The following is a 21812-nucleotide window of genomic DNA, read 5'->3' on the forward strand; positions in this document are numbered from 1 at the left end:
AATCTAATAAACTTAAACCTACACCATCCTCCCTATTCTGGTATTTTAAAGAGTACTTAGCGTAAATATTAAGCAACCTAACTAATAGGGTTCCAACTCCCAGCAACAACAAAAATAAATAAATAAAAAATAGGGAACCACCCCTCACACTCCACCTCATGATGCTTAATCGACGTAATCAACCTTAATTTGATGCAGTGTGAAAAAAAATGCACAGAAATCAATTATTTTTCAAGAAATATTAAATAGATTCAACATCTTTCTTCAACAAAATTGCAGACTGCACAGATGGTACCTTCCCAAAGGAAAAAGTACTATAGCTTACTAGGGTATATATATTAGACTTAATAGTCACTATATACAGTAATTGACTGCTATTCCTTTTACATCAAATTAAAACTTTGGGTGTCAGATAATTATTTATTAAAAGCTCGACATTTTAAATGAGAATAAGAAAGAAAAGTATGTCTTTGTGCCCCCTTTTCCCTGTTAATGCCCTATCGGCCCCCCTGACTAAACTTTGCTAGATCCGCCCCTGCACAGTTACCAGCGTCAGCTACGTAGAAAAAGATCCTCGAGTAGAAAGTAATATTAAATAAATTCTAACAACAGCTGATCAAGCTTAAACGTGCTGCTGTTGTTCAGCCGCTGGTTTCCTCTTTCTGGTGCAAAGTGGGCCAAAAACAAACCAGAGAGACGGACTCGAGACAGAAAAGCCGATCAGCTGATCATTGATCAGTTTCATGATTGAAGTAGCAGCAAGAAGAGGCAGTCGTTTGTTAAGCTTAACGCAGGAATGCTTTACAAACATTCAGAGATGGACTTACACACTTGCTTTACTTCTCTCGGGATAACTTTGTCGGAGATGAAATGCCGGGTTGCTAGCGAAGCTCCACATGCTATCCAGACCACCGACAGGTCCTGCATGCCACAGCCGCTCTATCACGTGATGCATACTGCTCCGACGTGCTAACGTTCTGAGGTGAGTTACGGCGTGTTGCAAGTTTTGTGAGGTGCTTTCGTGATATTTAATGGATCGGATTACATTTTTTATTTTTCTCCGATATCCGATCCAGTAATTTAGGTCAGTATCGGACCGATACCGATACGTAATATCGGATCGGTCCATCTCTAATAGTTACTAGTTACTTCTTGGTAACTACTAACTATAATTACTTGTTCAAAGTCACTTGCCCAACACTGATCCCAAACCATCTCCACTGGGTTTAGGTCAGGTGACTGTATCCTCACTACAGACCGAATAAATCACCTGAATTTGGAAGTCTGCCTCCGTGTTCTTTAACCGGAGCACACCCACCGTACCTGGCCACTCTAAATCAGCTAAACTCCTGGAGACAACACTTTGTCCATTTTATTTAGACACAGCGGCACCTCTGAAGCAAAGTGTTGTCCATTCTTCAAATTTCTATCCCTGGATAAATGAAAATACTCAAAATTTCAAGAGATATTCTGTCAAGTTAGAACGTTTATGGAAGGCTTCCAAGCTTGAGGTTCATCGAGTACATCTCAAGGAATCAATATCCTCACTTAACAACATGATAAAAAAGCTGGAACTGAATAGTTTTCAAATCTAATGGCTTCAGAAAAGAACCAAAGTATTGTTTGATACAATTATGAAAATTGTCTCTCCTGATATTCCTCGTGTACCAGTCTATACTAAATCTGATTGTAATGAATCATTGAACGAACGTGGAAAAAACAGTTGCAGAACAACTTAACGACTTTCTGGAGAAAAACAGTGTTCTGGACATTTTCCAGTCTGGTTTCTGTAAACTGTCCTCCACTGAGATGGCTTAACTTAAAGTGTGTGGTGACATTCTGATGGCAGCAGACTCTGGAGAGTGCACTGAGTTGGATGTCTCCTCTGCTTTTGATACTGTTGATCACAGCATCATGATAAATAGGCTGAAGGACTTGTTCAGGATTACTGGTGTTGCTTTAAAATGGTTTGTCGTATCTACTGTATCTGAGAGATCTTTGACTGTCTGTATGAATCATGTGTTGTCTGAAACATCCGTTCTGCCTTCTGGGGTACCTCAAGGATCTGTTTTAGGCCCGATTCTCTTTTTGGTTTATATACGTCCTCTAGGCCACAGGTGACAAACGCCAGGCCTTGAGGGCTGGTGTCCTGCAGTTTTTAGATGTTTCCTTGATCCATCACATCTGATTTAAATGGTTAAATTCCTCCTCAACACGTCCTGAGGTTCTCCAGAGGCCTGGTAATGAATTTGATTCAGGTGTGCTGACCCAGGGTTAGACCTAAAACCTGCAGGACACCGGCCCTCGAGGCCTGGAGTTCCCCACCCCTGCTCTAGGCCAAATTATCAGATATTACAATAATATTTCTTATCATCTCTACGCTGATGACATTCAGACATTAAGTTATACTGTTCTTTCAAAGATTCTCAGTTTGATACATTTTCGTGTTTAAATAATTGTCTTTCAGGAATCAAATAATTGTGAAACTTCAACTTTCTCCAGTTTAATACGGATAAAACAGAAACTTTGATCATTGCTCCTGATCACATGTCTTCAGAAATTAGGCAGCAGATCAGTTTTTAGGTCCTTCCATTAAATCGAGTCTCAGAAACTTAGGTGTTATTTTCGACAGTTCAATGTTGCTTGAGAAACTCTCTAAACAACTGTTTCAAAACTGTTTTTATCATCCAAGAAACATTTCTAAACTCAGACTGGTGTCAAAGGCAGAACTTGAGATGATTCTTCATGCTTTTATCTCTACTCACTTGGAGTATTGTAATGGTCTTTTTACTTGTCTCAACAAATCAGCTCTGGAGCTTCACACTGTACAGAATGCTGCGGCGAGACTTTTAACTGGCACAAACAAGAGGTCACACATTACTCCAGTTTTGGCTTCTCTTCATTGGTTGCCACTAAATTTTAGGGTTCATTTTAACATTATACTCATAACTTTTAGAGCTGTACATGGTGAAGCTCCTCAGTGCATCTCTGACCTGTTGAAACCTCATGCTTCATACCGAGCACTTAGGTCTTTAGGTCAGAGGTCACTATTGGTCCCACAGACTCGGTTCAACACACGTGGGGATCGAGCTTTTCAGGCACCGAGGCTGTGGAACTCCCTGCTGTTATCTTTATGCTGTCTAGACTCCACTGACTCTTTGAAAAAGCAGATGAAGACATTTCTATACAAACGAGATTATGTGCTATATAAATATATTCTACTTACTTACTTGAATAATAGTTCATTTATGAATATTTTTTTATTAAAATATTTATTTTCTTTACTTTATCACCCAATTAAATTATAATTCTGTAAATAAGGGTGATAGTGTGGCCTGTGTAGGTTGTCTTCAGGTTCTCTGCTTCCTCCCACAGTCCAAAAACATGCATGCTGGGTTAACTGGAGTGATTGTGAGCATAAATGCATAAGTGTTTACCTGGCTACATCACCGTGGTTACTGATGCTGAACCTATAACCTGGTCTGGATCAGGTTATATTCAGAGTGTGTGTTTTAAAATTGACTGAAGTGCCTCGTTTTCACTGAGCCTTTCATTTACAGAAAGCTTTAAGTGTGATATAGATTCAGTCATATCTGACTAATGTCAGTGAGTGAGGCCGAGCTGTAAAGTCACATTTCTGCTAATTAGCACACCAGCTAACTAGCATACCGGCTATCTAGCAAACCAGCTAAGTAGCAGACCAGCTAACTAGCGAACCGGCTAACTAGCACACTGGCTAACTAGTACACCAGCCGACTAGCGAACCGGCTAACTAGCATACCAGCTAACTAGCACACCAGCTGACTAGCGAACCGGCTAAATAGCACACCGGCTAACTAGCACACCAGCTAACTAGCAGACCAGCTAACTGCAGCCACAGGCTGAAGGACGATTAAATGTAGTGGAGATATCAGGGATTACACTGGTGTGTCCGATTCACTCTTTAGCACTCCAGTCACTCTGGTGTGTCAGCCAGAGCACCACTGAAGGCCCAGCGTGTGGAATAAGGAGCTTAAGGTTTGGTTTGAGGCACTTTATTCTTTCACTGATTGATTCTTGTGGCTGTGATCACGTGTGTGGTTTCTTACAAAAAGGAAGTACACAATACAAATACATGACAAATAAGATGAATAGATAAGATACATATCCAGTTATATGCATACGTCAGTATAGCTAACATAACCATATATAAGGTCAAAGATCACAGTACTATAATGCAGTAATGTTAAACACAAAGGTGTATATCTACATAAATCTATCCTATCAGTGATCAGAGTACTGTAGTATACTTCTACTACTTACACTATACAAACTAAACTGCATTAGTGTGACTTTAAGTTACCATCAGTACAGACGAACTGATGGTAGTTGGACAAAATAAAGGCTTTGCAATTATTGTGAAGGGCTTCCGGTTAAAGTAAGATCAGCTGATTACCTCATAACAAATTGTTTGCTATAGAATGCAGCTCCCAGTCTTCATTAATATCATGTACTATAACTCCCAGGTCTCCAGAGAGACCAACAGCTGGTGCACGTTGTAACGCCGTGGCTTTCGTAGTCTCTCCTTTTTCTACAGCTCATTTGTTCTTCTTGTGATGGTGCGTCTTGAGGGAGGCTCATACATGCGGTCATTTGTTGATCCTAAGAACGTTCCTCAGACCGACTTCTTCAACAACACTAATTGGCCTGAAGTTTGTAGCTACTCACTTCACTGTGGCGTCTGTTAGCTTGTCTTTCTTTGGTTTATCTTGACTCCTCCCACTAGCTGAATCTACGTAGTCTGCCCAAGCCTCCCACCTCTGTTTGTTTGGGTGGTTTGTTTGCTGCCATCAACAGCGTGTAATGCATTTAAGTGATACTTCAGACTTGAAGTACTCCGACGATAAAAAACTCAACTTTGCTTAAAAATAACTTTAGTTGTATCAACACTGCCCTCTGGAATAATTAGACTTTGGTGACAAACTGATGTGATCTCCATGTTTCCTTTGTTGGACTGTGGGCGAGTGTCAGAACTGAATGTACTGAGTAACATGTGGAGTTTAAATATGTGTCAGTTCCAGTTTTAGAGCTCTAAAGTGCAGCTATCATGTTAGGAATATGTTAGGAATAGACAGGAACACTGAGCACACTGAGGTCAAATCTTTATTTATCCAGTTCATCTGTAGGCTGAGCTCAGTCCATCCATTTAGTGAAATGATGTTTAAAGGTCTCCTTGTTCTGTGAGCGTGCACAGATCCTGAAGCAGAAAGCCTGGGTTACAGAGAAATGATCATCACTGTGATGATGCTCACCATCTCTGACTGGGATTTGAGGTTTTGTCAAAGCAGCAAAGAAAGCCTGGCTATGTTGGACTGGGTGTGGAAGCAGCTCCCAGTTTGAGTTCAGGAGACAGACACCCTCTCTACTTTGACGATCAGCTTCAAACTTTCCTTTTTGATAAAACTTATAGTTAGAGCTGGATCAGGTGACCCTGAACCATCATTTAGTTATGCTGCTATAGAGATGGATAACAGATGGATTGTTGTTTTGTGTGTCTGCAGTCTGTCAGGCTGTCTGATCACAGAGGAAGGCTGTACTTCTCTGGCCTCAGCTCTGACCTCCAACCCCTCCCATCTGAGAGAGCTGGACCTGAGCTACAATCATCCAGGTGACTCAGGAATGAAGCTTCTGTCGGCTGGACTGAAGGATCCAGGCTGGAGACTGGACACTCTCAGGTATGGAGAGAATGTCTGATATAGGAGGAAGAGCTGGAATCATTTCCTGTGTCTTTCACTCACTTCCTGTTTGTTTCCTGCAGATGAGACATGAACAATCACACATGCAGGAATATTTTCAGGGACAGACACACTAGTCTAGCTGGATAGTACATGGATATTTATGTAGGGGGTCTTCAAGGAGTCTGTTTGCAGGAACATTAATGATAACTGATAAGTCATGTTGAGAGTTTCATTAAAAGTAGACTTACAGTTAGGTAATATTTGGACAGAGACAACATTTTGTAACTTTAGATACAAGTATCAGCCATGTGTGTGTTTCCCATGCTGTATGTCCACAGTCACAGTGACAGTCAGTGACACTGACAGAAGGATGAAACAAGGCTGTGAATCATTTCAGTCTGTGTGTGTGACAAAGAGGCAGACAGGAGCAGCTAACATTTGGAAATGGAAGCTTACTGGAAACACTACATTCACGGCTGAATTCACAATAGATTTGTTCTCAAGTGCACATTTAGCAGCTAATGCTAATACTGTTTTCCCTTTGCTTTCTACAGCAGCTATTGCTAAGTAGGCCACTTTGCTCCGCTAAGGATTTGTGTGACCATGATGGAGACTCTGATAAGCTAATGCTGCTAAGCTAATGCTGTTTACGGGCCCTGTTAGAATCAATATTTCATTCTCATTCTGTTGTTTGAGAACAATATTAACGTTTCACATCATTATAACACAAGAGAAAAGGGTATTGGCATTAGCTACTAGTGCTTATTCACCTCAAATTACCTTTAGCTGCTAATGGCAGCCTACTTAGCATTAACTCCTCACTAATATAATGCTAATTTACATCAAATTAGCATTAACTCCTCATATTGTTATAAGGAAAGAGAAAACGGTATTAGCATTTGCTGCTAATAATTATTCACCCCTAATTAGAATAAGCCGCTAAAAGCAGCCAACTTAGCATTAATTCCTCACTTTGTTGTTACCCAACGGAAAAGAGTATTAGTATTAGCTACTATCATTTTTAATAAGTAAGAGAAAACAGTATTAGCAGTAGCGCATAATGCTAATTCACGTCAACGTAGTATTAGTTAATAATGGCAGCCTACTTAGCATTAACTGCTCACTAATATAATGCTAATTCGCATCAAATTAGCATTAGCTGCTCAAGTTGTTATAAGGAAAAAGAGAAAATGGTATTAGTATTAGCTGCTAATAATTATTCACCCCTAATTAGAGTTAGCCCCTAATGGCAGTCTACTTAGCATTAACTCCTGACATTGTTATAATGCAGGGGAAAAGAGTTACCATTATCGGATAATGCTAATTCTCATCAAATTAGCATTAGTTAATAACGGTAGACTTCATATCATTAGCTGCTGTCATTCTTACAAAGCAAACAGTATGAGCATTAGCTGTTAATCCTTTTTCATCTAAAATTAGAATTAGCCACTAATGGCGTATTGTTAAAAAGTAAGAAAAAACATTGTTAGCATAAGCGGATAATGCTAATTCATCTCAAATTAGTATTAGCTAATAATGGCAACTGCTTAGCATTAGCTGGTCACATTGTTATAAGGCAAGAAAATATGGTATTAGCATTAGCTGCCAATTTCTATTTACCTAAAATTAGCATTAGCCACTAATGGTAGCCTATAGCAAAAACTTCTTAATGCTAAATGAAGTTAATTAATGCTAAGTAGGTTTAACTGAAATTAAAGTAGTGTTAGCATTAGCTGCTGATATTGTTAAAAGGTAAGATAAAACATTGCTAGCAGCAGCGGATAATGCTAACACACATAATAATTAGCATTACCTAATAATGGCAGCCTTCTTAGCATTAGCTGCTCATATTGTTATAATGCAAGGGAAAAGAGTTGGCAAAAACAGTGTTAGCATTAGTGGATAATGCTAATTCACCTAAATTAGCATTAGCTAATAATGGCTACGTACTTAGCATTACCTACTAATATTGATATAAAGCAAGAAAATATGGTATTAGCATTAGCTTCTAATGCTTTCTCATCTAAAATTAGGATTAGCCACTAATGGCATCCTATTTAGCATTAACTCTTCACATCGCAAGGGAAAAATTAGAATTCAATAAAAAAAAAAGTGTTCACATTAGCTACTTGTATTGTTAAAAAGTAAGAAAAAACATTGTTAGCATAAGGGGATAATGCTAATTCACCTCAAATTAGTATTAGCTAATAACGGCAACCTACATAGCATTAGCTGGTCACATTGTTATAAAGCAAGAAAATATGGTATTAGCATTATCTGCCAATTCCTATTCACCTAAAATTAGCATTACCTGCTAATGGCAGTCTACTTAGCATTAACTCCTCACTAATGTGATGCTAATTCACATTAAATTAGCTTTAGCATTAGCTGCTAGCATCAGCCTACCTAGCACTAGCTGCTCACATTGTTAAAAGGGAAGAGAATACGATATTAGCATTAGCTGGTAATATTTATTCACCCCTAATTAGAATTAGCCACTAATGGCAGCATACTTAGCGTTAACTCCTCACATCGTTGTAATGCAAATGAGGCTAACTTGCATTAAATTAGACTGCTGTTATTAGCTAATGCTATTTAGCAGTAGCTGCTCACATTGTTATAAAGCAAAGGAAAACGATATGAGCATTAGGTTCTAATGCGTATTTGCCTTAAATTAGACGTAGGTGCTAATGGCAGCCTACTTAGCATTAGCAGCTCAGATGTTATAATGCTAGGAAAAAGAGTGTTAGCATTAGCCGTTCACATTGTTATAAAGTTAAGGGAAATAGTGTTAGCATTAGCTACTCACATTTTTAAAAAAAGTAAGTGTTAGCATTAGTGCATAATGCTAATTCATGTCAAATTAGCATTAGTTAATAATGGCAGCCTATTTAGCATTAGCAGATAATGTTGACCTTGGCCCACTGGAAAAGTTAAGAACTAAAGATTTAGGAGTGTTTCTCGATAGCTCTTTCTCGTTTGAGAAACAAATGAATTCTGTTATTAAAACCAGCTGTAAGGTTTATATTGTTGATTGTCATTTATGCTTAGAAATATTTACTCATATATGCTTAGAGTTGTATAATCGATTGCATGATGATAGAGGTTTGATCCTTAGTAGTCTGTAAAGACTCTGTGTGCCTTCCAGAGTGCTCTGGCATGCACACACCACTTGGGGCCATGAGAGAGGTCGTACCCTCTCTTACTGATTTATGGTGTAGGACAGGGGTCTCAAACTCAATTTAGCTGGGGGCCGCTGCAGGCAGAGTCTGGGTGAGGCTGGGCCGCATTAGGCTTTCCACAAGAAAGGCATGGTTAAAAAATTCCAATCTTCTCAAATCTCTTTATTTTTATTTTTTAACACAAAATATGAAAAATGAATAAACAAATTAAGAATTAATAAGAAAAAAAATCAATCTGTAAAACATAAATAAAACAATAATAAGATATTTTTAGTCAGTGAACTTGTGTGTTTCTTTCAGTCTTCTATATCTGCTGTATTTAGATTGAAATGTCTGTATTAACAGTTCTATAACCTTCTTCTGAACATGAATGGAACACTGTAGAAAATGAACTGTTCTTCTGAACATGGCTTCTCTTGCCTACTCCTTGCTGCTAGAGACCTGGCAGCGTTTCCTCTCGCATAGCCGAGCCAGATTTGGCCTGAGGGAGGAAGCAGTTGCGGCCCTCAGTATGTCTTGAAGATGATCATCCGTAAGTCTGGACCTGTACTTGGACTTATTGAAGTTCAAAGTGGAGAAGAGCTTTTGGCACAAGTATGTGCTACCAAAAAGGCACATGGTCCGCTTGAACATTCGGGAAAGCCGAGGGAAACTAGGGCTCAATCCTCTCAAAAATTGTCCAAGCTTGTCTTCTTTTCCACTCACCTCCCTGAACTTTGCTTTGAGTTCAGAGTTGCACTGCAGCTCAATGAGCTCCATTTGAAGCACAGAAGGGGCATCTTGCACATCAAAGGAGAAGGGGTCCGCAAAAATGTGAAAGGTGGCTCTGTGTGTCTTGAAGTCAGCAAATCTGTGATCAAATTCCTCCTGTAGCCTCAAAATGACATCAACATACTCGTCAGCACTGAATGGTGTGCCTGCATCCACGAGAGCCTTGCATGCTGGGAAATGGCAAAGGTTTGTCTGAGAGAGCTGAGCTTTCCAGAGCGCCAGTTTTGTGGAGAATGCTCTCACGTTGTCATAGGCAGCACTGACAAGTTGCCCCTGGCCTTGTAACGTCTTGTTCAGTACATTAAGCTCATGTGTCATATCAACAAGAAAAGCTGAGTCCATGAGCCATTTTGGGATCAGTTAGCACAGGAACACTAACTCCATCCTTCTCCATGAAGGCTTCACTTCTGCTCTCAACTCAAAAAGTCTCTTTAATACATTTCCCCTGCTGAGCCAACGTACCTCAGTGAAGTCGAGCACATCCCCATATTCTGACTCCATTTCCTCTAGAAAAGCACAGAACCTTCGGTGCTTTAAGCCCCTGGATCTGATTTGGTTGATGCATTTCACAACAATAGACATCACATTGTCAAACTTCAGGCATTTGCTGCAAAGGACCTGCTGATGGATGATGCAGTGCAGAGCAATGGCCTCCTCCACGCCTTCCTCTTCCAGTTTGTTTTGTGCCACCAGTCCATGTTTCCTCCCTGTCATTGATGGCGCTCCATCTGTTGTTATTCCAACAAACCTCTTCCATGGCAAACCAACATTCTCAATGGCATCACACAGCTTGTAAATATCTGCTGAGCGGTGGTCTGGCCATGCATTGGAATTACTGTGAGCAGCTCCTCCATCACTTCAAAACTGTCATCAACACCACGGACATACATTGGGAGCTGGGCAGTGTCGGTGATGTCTGTGGTCTCATCAAGAGCGACTGAGTATACACTGAAACATTTGGCTTTCTCACACAGTTGGTCATAAATGTCACTTGACAGGTCAGAAATGCGATCTGCTGCGGTGTTGGCAGAAAGGCTGATGTTGCTAAACTGACCTTTCTTTCCCGGACAGACTATATTTGCAGCCTGCAATATGCACTTTTAGACAAATGCACCTTCTGTGAATGGCTTCCCTGCTTTAGCAATCATCTCACTAACCACGTGGCTCCGACTGCTGCATTATTCTCTTTGGTTGCTTTCTTGGAGAAATCTTGCTGCCTCAGTAGATCTGTTTTAAGACTGGCAACCCGGTTCGCTCTCTCGTCTCCCTGGTATTTTGCATCCAGCTCAGCATGTCTAGTTGTGTAATGACGTTTCAAATTGTATTCCTTGTGCAGCGCAACTTTCTCTGTGCAAATAAGACAGGTCGGGGTGCCCCTGTGCTCAACAAAGAAATATTGCATTGCCCACTTTTCCTGAAATTGTCGGTGCTCATCACCAACCTTTCTCTTCACCGCAGGCTTTGAAAAAGACATGTTTGGGGCTATGTGACATTTATAATTCTACTTGGTGTCACTGTCGCATTGAAGTTTCAATCAAGCGTTTAGCCGACGGACGGGGAACGTCTCAACGCGTAGAGAACGTCATTTCTGCTTCTTTTTCTTGCAACCGTAGCACGGCGATCGGCAGATAAAAAGCCGGTAGCAGTCTCCTTTGTTTTTACGCTCGATGTTCATGTCTTTCATGACGACACGAACACCGTGGCGTTTGCAGATGGTAGAAAGTGCAGGGATAGCGAGCGCAAAAAAGGCGACTGCTCACGGCGCCGGGCTGTTGTTACAGGAGAAAGAAGCGGAAATGACACCGTGACATATAACAAATAACATCAGCTGTTTCTGATGTTAGTTGTTTTGACTGCTTTTACATTATATTGAAATATATGTAATGTTCATGTTTGCTGCAATGCAAACGCAGTGATGCAAATAAAAACATGGAGCCACAAATTACGGTGCGACCCTATAATTAGTCCGGGTTACCGGGGACTGTTGTTGCCGATGAACAGGTGTCGCTATGTGACTGCAGACTAAATTGGGCTGCACTGAGTTCATGACTTTTCTTTTATCCCGCCGCCTACGCATCACTGTGAGAGTTAATATGAGATCTCTCTCTGTGGAAAAATAACTTTAAATCCCACTGACGTGTGTATAAATCTATATACGTATAATGTCCCGCTGGGCAGCAACTTAAAAAACAACTTTTTTTGAAGTGTTGTGAACGCAGCGCGCTGGGGCGAATGTCGGCGTTTGCCCAATAGAAAGGAGGAAGCCAGCCAGGCACAGGAAAGAAAGAAACACTCCAGGGCAACGCTGCTGGAACTTTGACTCATTGAGAAATGTTTCCCTGCTTGCATCAAGCCCGGCTGGTGTCCCCTGAGATCCATATCCCACCCTGATTGGTGGGTTAATTCAGCTCCGCCCACAACACTGTAAAGTGTCATACATTATCAAACTAACATTACATTTTCATATTAAGGTGGGGCCAAAAACTATCGTCCGGCAGGCCGCAATTGGCCCGCGGGCCGCGAGTTTGAGACCCCTGGTGTAGGAGGACACCTACTCTGTGTCTGGTTAAGTATAAGAGCCCTTTGTTAGGGGGACCGCTGGACTCTTAGCACCAGCTTTGGGGTCACAGGGTCACATCTGGAACACACACACACACACACACACACACACACAGACACACACACACACAGACACACAGACACACACACACACACACACACACACACAGACACACACACACACACACACACAGACACACACACACACACACACACAGACACACACACACGCACACACACACACACACACACAGACACACACACACACACAGACACACACACACAGACACACACACACACACACACACACACACACACACACACACACAGACACACAGACACACACACACACACACACAGACACACACACACACACACACAGACACACAGACACACACACACACACACACAGACACACACACACACACACACACAGACACACACACACACACACACACAGACACACACACACGCACACACACACACACACACACAGACACACACACACACACAGACACACACACACAGACACACACACACACACACACACACACACACACACACACACACACACACACACACACACACACACACACACACACAGACACACACACACACACACACAGACACACACACACACACAGACACACACACACACACACACTATGCACAGACTGGTACTCTTTGTTCATACCTGTGTAAGACGTCATAATGAACTTGTGCATATTCATGTAAGCTCAATAAAGAGCAGTGTTACGAGGGAGCAGACGAGAGCGACTGAGGTCAAGTGAAGGAACGGCGCTGTCACAGTTCTCTCCCTCATCAATTGTCTGGTTCCAGCGGTGGGTCTGTGCTAGACGACCCATCACCAGCTTTTTCCACTGGTTACCAGTACGTGGTAGAATCCACTTCCAGATCTGGTTGTCTTTAAATCTGTGAATGGATTGGCTCCATCTTATCTCTCTTTAACAAAAGAATCCAAGTGGAGCCCTCAGGTCTGCAGATAAGCAGCTTCTGACCAGAACTAGACGTAAAAACAGAGGTGAGCTTTATCGATGGCTGCAGCCAAACTCTGGAACAGTCGCCCTTCACATCAGGTCGTCACCAACACTGGACATTTTTAAAAGCCGGTTGGAAACACATTTGTACTCTGTAGCTTTCAATCCTGACCAGTCTTTATAGTCATTACTGTGTATGTTTCCTATTTTCTCTCTACTCTGTGCAGCACTTTGGCTCAAGCTGTTTTTAAATGTGCTGATAAATAAATGTAGATTTCTTTGAATAAAACAGTGGAGCCGAGCTTTGAGCTCAGTGTGTAACAGTGTGTGTGTGAGAGCCATGTAATGTCCATGTGTGCGTGCTGACTGTGCTGCTCTGACCCCCCTCCTCCTTTCAGGGTGGAGCCTGCTGGAGTCCGATGGTTGAGACCAGGTCTGAGGAAGTGTAAGTGTGTTTTTAATGGGATTCATGAAAACAAAGCAGCACACATTCAACCATCTTCATCATGTCAGGAGTCATCATCAAAGTGTCAATCAATGAACAGATGATGGATCAATAACTGCAGCTGGATTGTGTTTGTTCTCTCCATCAGATTCCTGTCAACTCACAATCGACACAAACACAGTGAACACAAAGCTCCAACTATCTGACAACAACAGGAAGGTGACACGTGTGGAGGAGGTTCAGTCATATCCTGATCATCCAGACAGATTTGATGTTTATCAGCTGCTGTGTAGAAATGGTCTGACTGGTCGCTGTTACTGGGAGGTCGAGTGGAGAGGAAACGTTTGTATATCAGTGAGTTACAGAAGCATCAGAAGGAAAGGAGTCAGTGACTGTTTGTTTGGATGGAATGATCAGTCCTGGAGTCTGGTCTGCTATAATGATGGTCCTCAGTCTGTCAGGCACAATAACAGAGAAACACCCATCTCCTCCTCCTCCTCCTCCTCTGTCTCTAACAGAGCAGCAGTGTATGTGGACTGTCCTGCTGGCACTCTGTCCTTCTACAGAGTCTCCTCTGACACTCTGATCCACCTCCACACCTTCAACACCACATTCACTCAAACTCTTTATCCTGGGTTTAGAGTCTATCCTGGTGCCTCAGTGTCCCTGTGCTGAGTGGAGTGTAAAGAGTGTCTCCTGTTACAGAAACACTCTGACTGTTGAACAGATAGTTCAGTCTGTACATGTCTGTCTCTTTCACTCACAAACACGTTTTCAGATTCATGGATTCAATCAGTTGATGTTTGAAACTCTTCTAAATGATTCCTTGTAAACTTCTTCAGTCACAAACAAACAGGAAGTGATGTCACATGTGTTCCTGTCCACACAGCAGAATGAGTCTATTGCTGACAGTGATGTACAAACAGAGTGAGCATTTCTGAGGCCCAAAATAAACTGAGTAGTTCACTGAATGAACAATGGACTGTGAGCTCAGTTCCTTCATCATTAGTATGGATTATATATGTATATGTATTATATTAGTATCATATATATCAGGTGCTGCTGCTTTCAGTCATTGTGCAAATGTGCTGTTTGTAAGCTTGTAAAGCTGCAGTCAGCTGAGACTGAAGAAGTCACCTGATCAGTGAGCAAACGTTTCTGAAAACGTCCAGATGAACAGAATCAACCTTTTGGGATCAGCCAGCAATGCAGCATCATTGTTGTTCAGCTTCAGAGGTTTGCAGGAATGAACTGATGACCAGAAACAGCTGCAAAGTCCAAGAAAATACCAGCTGGAGTTCAGCTGCATTTGAAGAAGTCAAAGAAAAGTAAGGATGGCAAAGGGCGACGTTTTCTTCCAAAGAGCTGCAAACATGGTCGACGCCTCATTAGAAGAATCATCTGGACATTTGTGAGGAACTCTGACCAAGAAAGCAACGTCACACAGATCCAACAGACAGTTTCCATGACTGCAAGTGTTGAGTGGAAAAATGCTACATTGCATTATTGCATCCTCTCACCACAGGAGGCGCTGTTGGCACCACTGATTGCTGATCAGCTGTTCTCTGATGATCTGATTGATACTGTGAATAACGGGACTCACTGAACTCTGTGACACAGTGAAGATTACAGAGTTTAACTTCAACATCTGACTGACGTCACACAGACAGAAGGATGAACCAGTGAGGCACAGAACACAGTTACTGGAGATACTGGATCAGCTCCATGTGAACCTCTGATGGAGAAGCTGCTGAGCCAGAGAAACATCAGGACATGACAGCAGCTGCACTTATCTAACAACATGTAGCAGAGCTGATCTATGTTAGAGGATCTATGACAGCAGCTGAAGCCAAAGTCCAACACTGGATACCAGCTGAGCCTGTGCTGAGTGTAGTGTTACAGGAAAAGGGCAGAAACACTGGTAGCTCCCAGTGATGCTGACTGGGGCACAGAGCTGAATGATGCAGCATCAGGACACTGTTTCAGTCTGACTGACAGAGAAACCTGTAGCTGTATCTACATGTGAGGCAGAGGCCACACAAGCAGCTTTCTATGTTCCACAGTGACTGAGATCTTCAGTGGGGGTGGACATGCTCCTGTACAGACCTCTGAGGAGAACCAAGGTGCAGTCAAAGAGTCCAGTCTGTCCTCACAGATGTGAACATGTGCTTTCATCAGGTCTGCTGTCAGCTAGCAGGCTCACATCAGAATCACTGTTCCTGAAAAACACAGTCTGTGTGACATCATCAGTCAGCTGATGGTCCCAGATCTGAATGGTTTCTGTCTCTACTGAGGAAGTCAGAGAATATCACTGAGGTGTGGATCAGGTCTGAGTGAGCTGTGGAGGGACAGCTTTAAACAGTCCACAGGTCTCACGTCCTGCTCAGTCTGGTAGCAGATACCTCGTATTGTTCCAGATGTGCTGACATCAGCAGCAGCACAGCTGTGTGATACCATGAATCTCAGTTATTGATCCAACACACAGTAAATACAAAGATCAGGATTTCTGAGAGTAATCATTATGAGTCTGAACACATGATCACTGAATGTTAGTCTCCACAATAATAAGCTAACACAAGCAAACACAGCTTTCAGCTCTTATTTTGAAACTGGCTTATTTAGAGAGCTGTGATGTGAGCGTGCCTGGCTCTGAGGCACTTGGGTCAGCCTCTGTTGTTTAGAAGTGTTACAGACTGTGAATGACACAGACCTGTCAGTTTCCATGTTTGTCTGTAACACAGCTCAGGGGCTCCATGCTGAACGCATCCATCCAGTGTTATTGATCCAGGACTGATACCAGCATTGGGATCAATACTACAACACACAATCACATGTGTCCACGTGATGTGTTTGACCAGCTTTATTCATTAATGATCAATCAGCTTATTTACTGCATCTGAGTCCAGCTTCATTTAAATGATCCAACCATGAAAATGACATCAGTCCTACAGAAGCACTTCATGCTAACAGGAAGTCATTGATTAAGGTGGAATAACACAGAGACACAACCACTCACAGCTAACCTGACCCCACTAACTGCATGTGTTTGGACTGTGGGAGGAAGCCGGAGTACCGGAGAGGACGCACACAAACACGGGAGAACATGAAGCACTGAAACAAAGATGGTGGATTTGACCTCAGGACCAGGCGGGGTTACGGGGGTCATGACCCCCCAATAATAGATCCAGCTACACTGAAACTGTCAATTTCATTTACTTTTCCTGTTTTAAAGCTATCAGGCTGCTTTGTGGCTCACTCAATACTAAACTAAGATACTTTCAGTGTGAATCATTTGCAGGAACACAGGCAGGATTTAAAGTGCAGAACTTTACAGTCTCTGTCTCAAAGTTGGTCTGAACATGCTAACAGCTCTTTGTTTTTTTCAGTTTTCACTGGTTTGATGTAATGAAAGAAATTTTAAAGAAGCAGACGATTGTTGTTATTTTAGTTCTATAGTTTCATAAATCGTGGTGTGGATCCAAGTCAACATTCAGAATAAATAAGATAATACAGCACTTTGATGGTTGCCTTTGTATTTTCCCAGCAGTGCTCAGGTTGGTTCTCGGCTACATTTACATACAGATGTTAATGTGTTCAGCAGCTGGACTCATCTGAGGAAGGAACATTGGAAAGGTGCTCAGTGCACAACTGCATCACTAATTTTATGTAAGACCCTGTGTTTTATTGTATTTATATATTTGTAACATTTGACTCAAACACTTTTGGGAAGGATGAAAATGTTTTCAGGAGGAAGTTTTTCCTTCTGTCCGACTGCAGTACACACAACACTGCGTCTCCCTCCCTTATCACACTTCCTCAGGCTGCTGATGAGCGCCCCCTGGTGTCAGTGTTGATGACGTCATGCACAGTGAAACATAAACAGTGTCTGTTAATAAAAAATCATGTGTCCATTCTCATGTTTGCATCATGTTTCTGTAAAATCATCAGCTGTTTCTGAACCTTCTTCATTGTTTGACTCATTCCAACAGCTGTGAGCTGTGATGGAGTCAGAGCAGCTTCATCACTGATGTTCAGGTGAAGCTGAACTTAATAAACTGTAGAAATGATCAGGATTCAGGCTGGATGTGTAAAACACTTCTGTGTGAGGTCGCAGTGCTTCATATGTGTGTGTGGGCTGAAGCACACACGTGTGAGTCCTCAGAGGTTTCACACACATCACTGCACACACTTATAATCCTAGTTTAAGCTTGTGGATCATATCGGACACATCAGCAGCTCTTTGGAGACAAAGATTTGAGATTTAAGATGAGTCATAGTCTTTCTATCCATGGTAGCTTCCACTGCTGAGGCTCGGGAAACATGAAGAGGATAATTAAGAGCAAGCATCAGCTCTGTCTCATCTAACTACACAGTATTATGATCATGCACTTATGTCTCAAACTAAGACACAATGAGTTCTGTGAGTCTTTAGATTATCAGTAATTCTGGTGACAGTTTGACGCTCAGTGGAGCCATTTTTGGTTTGTGATGAGTGTTTTGTGAGCTTCTGTTTTGTGAATCGCTCTTTGTAATTTAGAAGATGGTGCAGAAATGTGCGCGCCCTTATCTGAGAGGACACGGAGAGAGTGTCGCAGACTCGAGGTGAGGAGATAAACCTCGGAGCTGGACGGCCTGCACGTTACCCATGTGCATCTTTTCAGTGACATCAAGTGAACCCATAATAAGCATTTCTATGTCTTAGACATCATGTCCATTTCTAATGAGAGATTATTTTTAAATGAGGGAAACCTGGTCTAACAACACGCTTCCAACAGAGCTAAAGGTTCACCACAGTGAGACGGTGGGACTCTGATAAGAACTGAAACACTGTGTATGAACAGCTGAGACAAAACTATATATAAACACTCATTTATTCCAGTTTAGTTTGCAATGATTTCAAAGTAATGTGGAACGATTCATGTTCGTGAGCTGTTACAAACACAACTATTGATTTGTCTATATATGGTCGGACTACAAGGCTCGTGTTGAGGCTCTTGGAATAATGTGTGAATTACAGCAAGAAATGATGGTTTCCCATTTTACCAAAGTGGAATAAAATCACCACAGCAAAGAAATCATGTTATTGTCTGCAGCTAAAATATATGGTGAACATGGTTTTATAATAATGTGCAAACACAACCTCACTCTGCTCTATACGAGGAGCCAACCACAGCTGTCCGGGTCTTCATCCACCACCTCCACCATCTTTGCTCATCATCATTCACTTAATTGCTGATTGGTTTAAATCAAACTCCATTACAGGTTCAACTCCATCATATAACAGCATGTTGACTTTGGATCTGGTGTGCAGTGCCACCTTAAAAGATGAGGAAACTAAGAGATTACAAAAAAAGAAGTGGAGGAGTTAAAGAGCTGCAGCAGATTAACAGTTTCTGACAGTCATGTGTTAGAAATAGGACGATTAGATGAGCTGAGGGATCCATCTACTGCTCAGTGAAGCCTCATCAGAAACAGTCTCAGTGGAAGGATGGCTCTATTGTTAAGGAAGGACACAGGCAGAAAGACTGGCGTCTGTCACACAGGAACTGGACTGAAAATCAGCTGCACATATTCATCAGTACATGCAAACATATTATAGGTGTGGAATTCAGGACAGTACCATCAGAAGTTGATCCACTGTGCAAATGTCTGATTGGCAGTGGCTTCATTTTTCACTATGAACAAACTGCTAATGCAGCATCACAGGACGTCAGCCATGGATTGGCCTCCCCAGACCTCAACATTACTGAAACATCTTAACAGAGGATGGAAACAAAGGGAACCAACATCCAAGAAAAGACCAAGACTCCAGGCTGTGCTGAATTATAAAGGTGGACTGACCTCCAGGGTCCTTAGTATCATATAAGCTCAGTTTGTGTCTTATATACTTTCCATTTATATAACAAAATATATAGAAAGGAGGGTGGTTTAAGATGTCTGTAGAGTTTTATTCATTATCTTTAGACAAACAAAGAAAGCACCATCCATTCGTCTCCAGTCTGTATGAAAAACAGGGGAAAGGTCAAATTAAACCTTTGAAATTCCTTTCACAATAAATCCATAAATAAACAAAATCAAACATAGAAAAGTGTTTAAACCCACTTTTCCATAAAGCTGTCAATAGGAAATGTTCCAGTAAACATGTCTGTGTTTCTGCTGTTTTCCTTTCATGCGTCCACAGCTGACAGGTAACCCTATTGGAGTCGCCATAGTGACGGGTGGCGTCTCAGCTTCAGCGTGTTGATGGGCACAGCCATGGTTACCACAGCTGGAGTTGGTGTACGGCGAGCTGTGAGAGGACAGAGATGGAGAACGCACATTTAACTCTTTAACAGGAGATACGTTACGACTAACAGACGACTGCTGTCTACATGATGTCTTTGCAGCCCTTATGCTACATGTTACACAACTTTTCTTCATGCCAACAAGACTGAGGTGCCACATAGTCGACACATACAGCTGATTATGATGCATGTTTTACTATTGCTATGTTCACATCATCTGCTTGGCTTTATTACTGAAAGCCTGGAGATCCTCTGACGTGTGCATGGCTGATGTGAAGTATGATTAGTCCTACATGACATCAACAGCAGAGGCAATGAAAGCTTTGTTGTTAACAGGTTGTAGGTAAAGTCAAATGTCTACTTCTACACTTGTGTTGGGTAAAGTTCTTCTCACTGCAGCAGATTTATATCTGTGCTTTCACAGGGCGTGATGTGGAGCTCAGCGCTGAGGTGCAGGTCTCCTTGGAGACGGCATCCTGGCTGAAATATTATCATGCTTCCAAAACATTTCAGCTTTTATTTTGAAAGAAACAAGACTTGAAAAGAGTCCCCTTCTTCCTCTTTGTCTTTGTTCTTCAGAGGAGTGTCACCTGGACAAACTCAGGGCTGTTCTAGAGCCTTTCTTATTATTTGACTCCATGGAAATAAAACTGAATGGAATCAAACAAAAACTCCCAAACAGCTAAAACACTTTGCTTTATTCTCTTTTTTAACAAATACGTTGAAGTCCATCCACAACAACACAGCTGAGATCTCCTTTGTAATCAAGTGTTTCCATCCTTTGTACAGATCTGCATACAAAACAATCATTTACGTCCCACAGAAGTCTAGTTACACGTAACTCTACAAGAACTGGTGAATGACAGAAACATGAGACACATGATCACAGGTGATAACAAAAAGAGAAAGAATTCATGTGTTAGTGATGTTTTTCAGCCCTGATGGCTCATGTTGGAGAAACAAGCTGAGGTACGTGGAAAGTTCACACACACAAGTGGGCGTGAGCGCACACACACACAGAGAAACACAACTGAAGCATCTGTTTGCTGTTTCTGCTTTCATTATCTCTGCTGCTGTGTCAGGCTGGGGTCTCTCAGTGACGTGGTTGAGGTGAAGTATGACGAGTATCCCTGATTCAGTCCATCGAGACAAAGGGCAAAGAAAGCTGTTGTTAACAAACTCTATGGTGATGTGGCATTTAGCTCTGACTCTACGCTCTGCTGAATCCTTTGAACCTGCTGATCAGTAAAGCTCTACGTGCTGCAGCAGATTGACCTCATCTGTGTTCACAGGTGTGGACCTCAGCGCTGAGGTGCAGGAGACTTTCATTCAGTTCTCCCTGCAAACAGCATCCAGCCTGGAAATACTGTCATCTTTCCCAGAAACGGTGCTCTTATCTCAGAGAAGAAGTCTGATGTAAATAACTGCAATCAACAGTGATGTTCTGCACAGATCACTTTTCCATTTTGCTCTCTAGATGAGTCCCAGCTGCCTGACCTTGTGTCCAGGTGATCGTCTCACTGAGGAGATTTTGTTCTGAAAATCTCACGTCCATCACCTGTTTCCTTTTTACTATCTCTGCTCTTTCTTTATTCACAATGCTCATAATATCACACAATTATATTCATCACCTGCATGTTTTTATCCAGCTGCTGTTAGAACCAAACAAATAAAAGGATGAAAAGCCTGAAATCCTTTGATTTATTACATTTGAAACAAATATGAGAGCATCCCTAACAGCACAGCTGAGACCTTTGTTTTAATCAAGCCTTTGTATCGACACACTTGTAAAGATTCATATACAAAACATAATAGAATAAATCAATATAAAATACACATAATCACAAAAATGCAGC

At 41.8% G+C, this 21812-nt stretch overlaps 1 protein-coding gene across 1 annotated transcript in view; it reads left to right on the top strand.

Moving 5' to 3' along the window:
- The window catches only part of LOC147331858 (uncharacterized), a 93153-nt gene extending 75622 nt beyond the window's left edge, over nt 1-17531 (top strand). The window contains exons 15-17 of the mRNA XM_086288159.1: nt 5541-5714; nt 13626-13672; nt 13821-17531. Of these exons, the coding sequence (XP_086144285.1) occupies nt 5541-5714; nt 13626-13672; nt 13821-14347 (748 nt within the window). The 3' untranslated portion in view covers nt 14348-17531. The remainder of the gene's footprint in view (nt 1-5540; nt 5715-13625; nt 13673-13820) is intronic.
- Nucleotides 17532-21812: the final 4281 nt, after the last annotated feature.

Source organism: Aulonocara sp. 'chitande type north' Nkhata Bay, linkage group LG4 (assembly GCF_057382095.1).
Source record: "Aulonocara sp. 'chitande type north' Nkhata Bay isolate Kocher_YH1m ecotype deep benthic linkage group LG4, A_spYH_male_GT1.1, whole genome shotgun sequence".
Taxonomy (NCBI): Eukaryota; Metazoa; Chordata; class Actinopteri; order Cichliformes; family Cichlidae; genus Aulonocara; species Aulonocara sp. 'chitande type north' Nkhata Bay.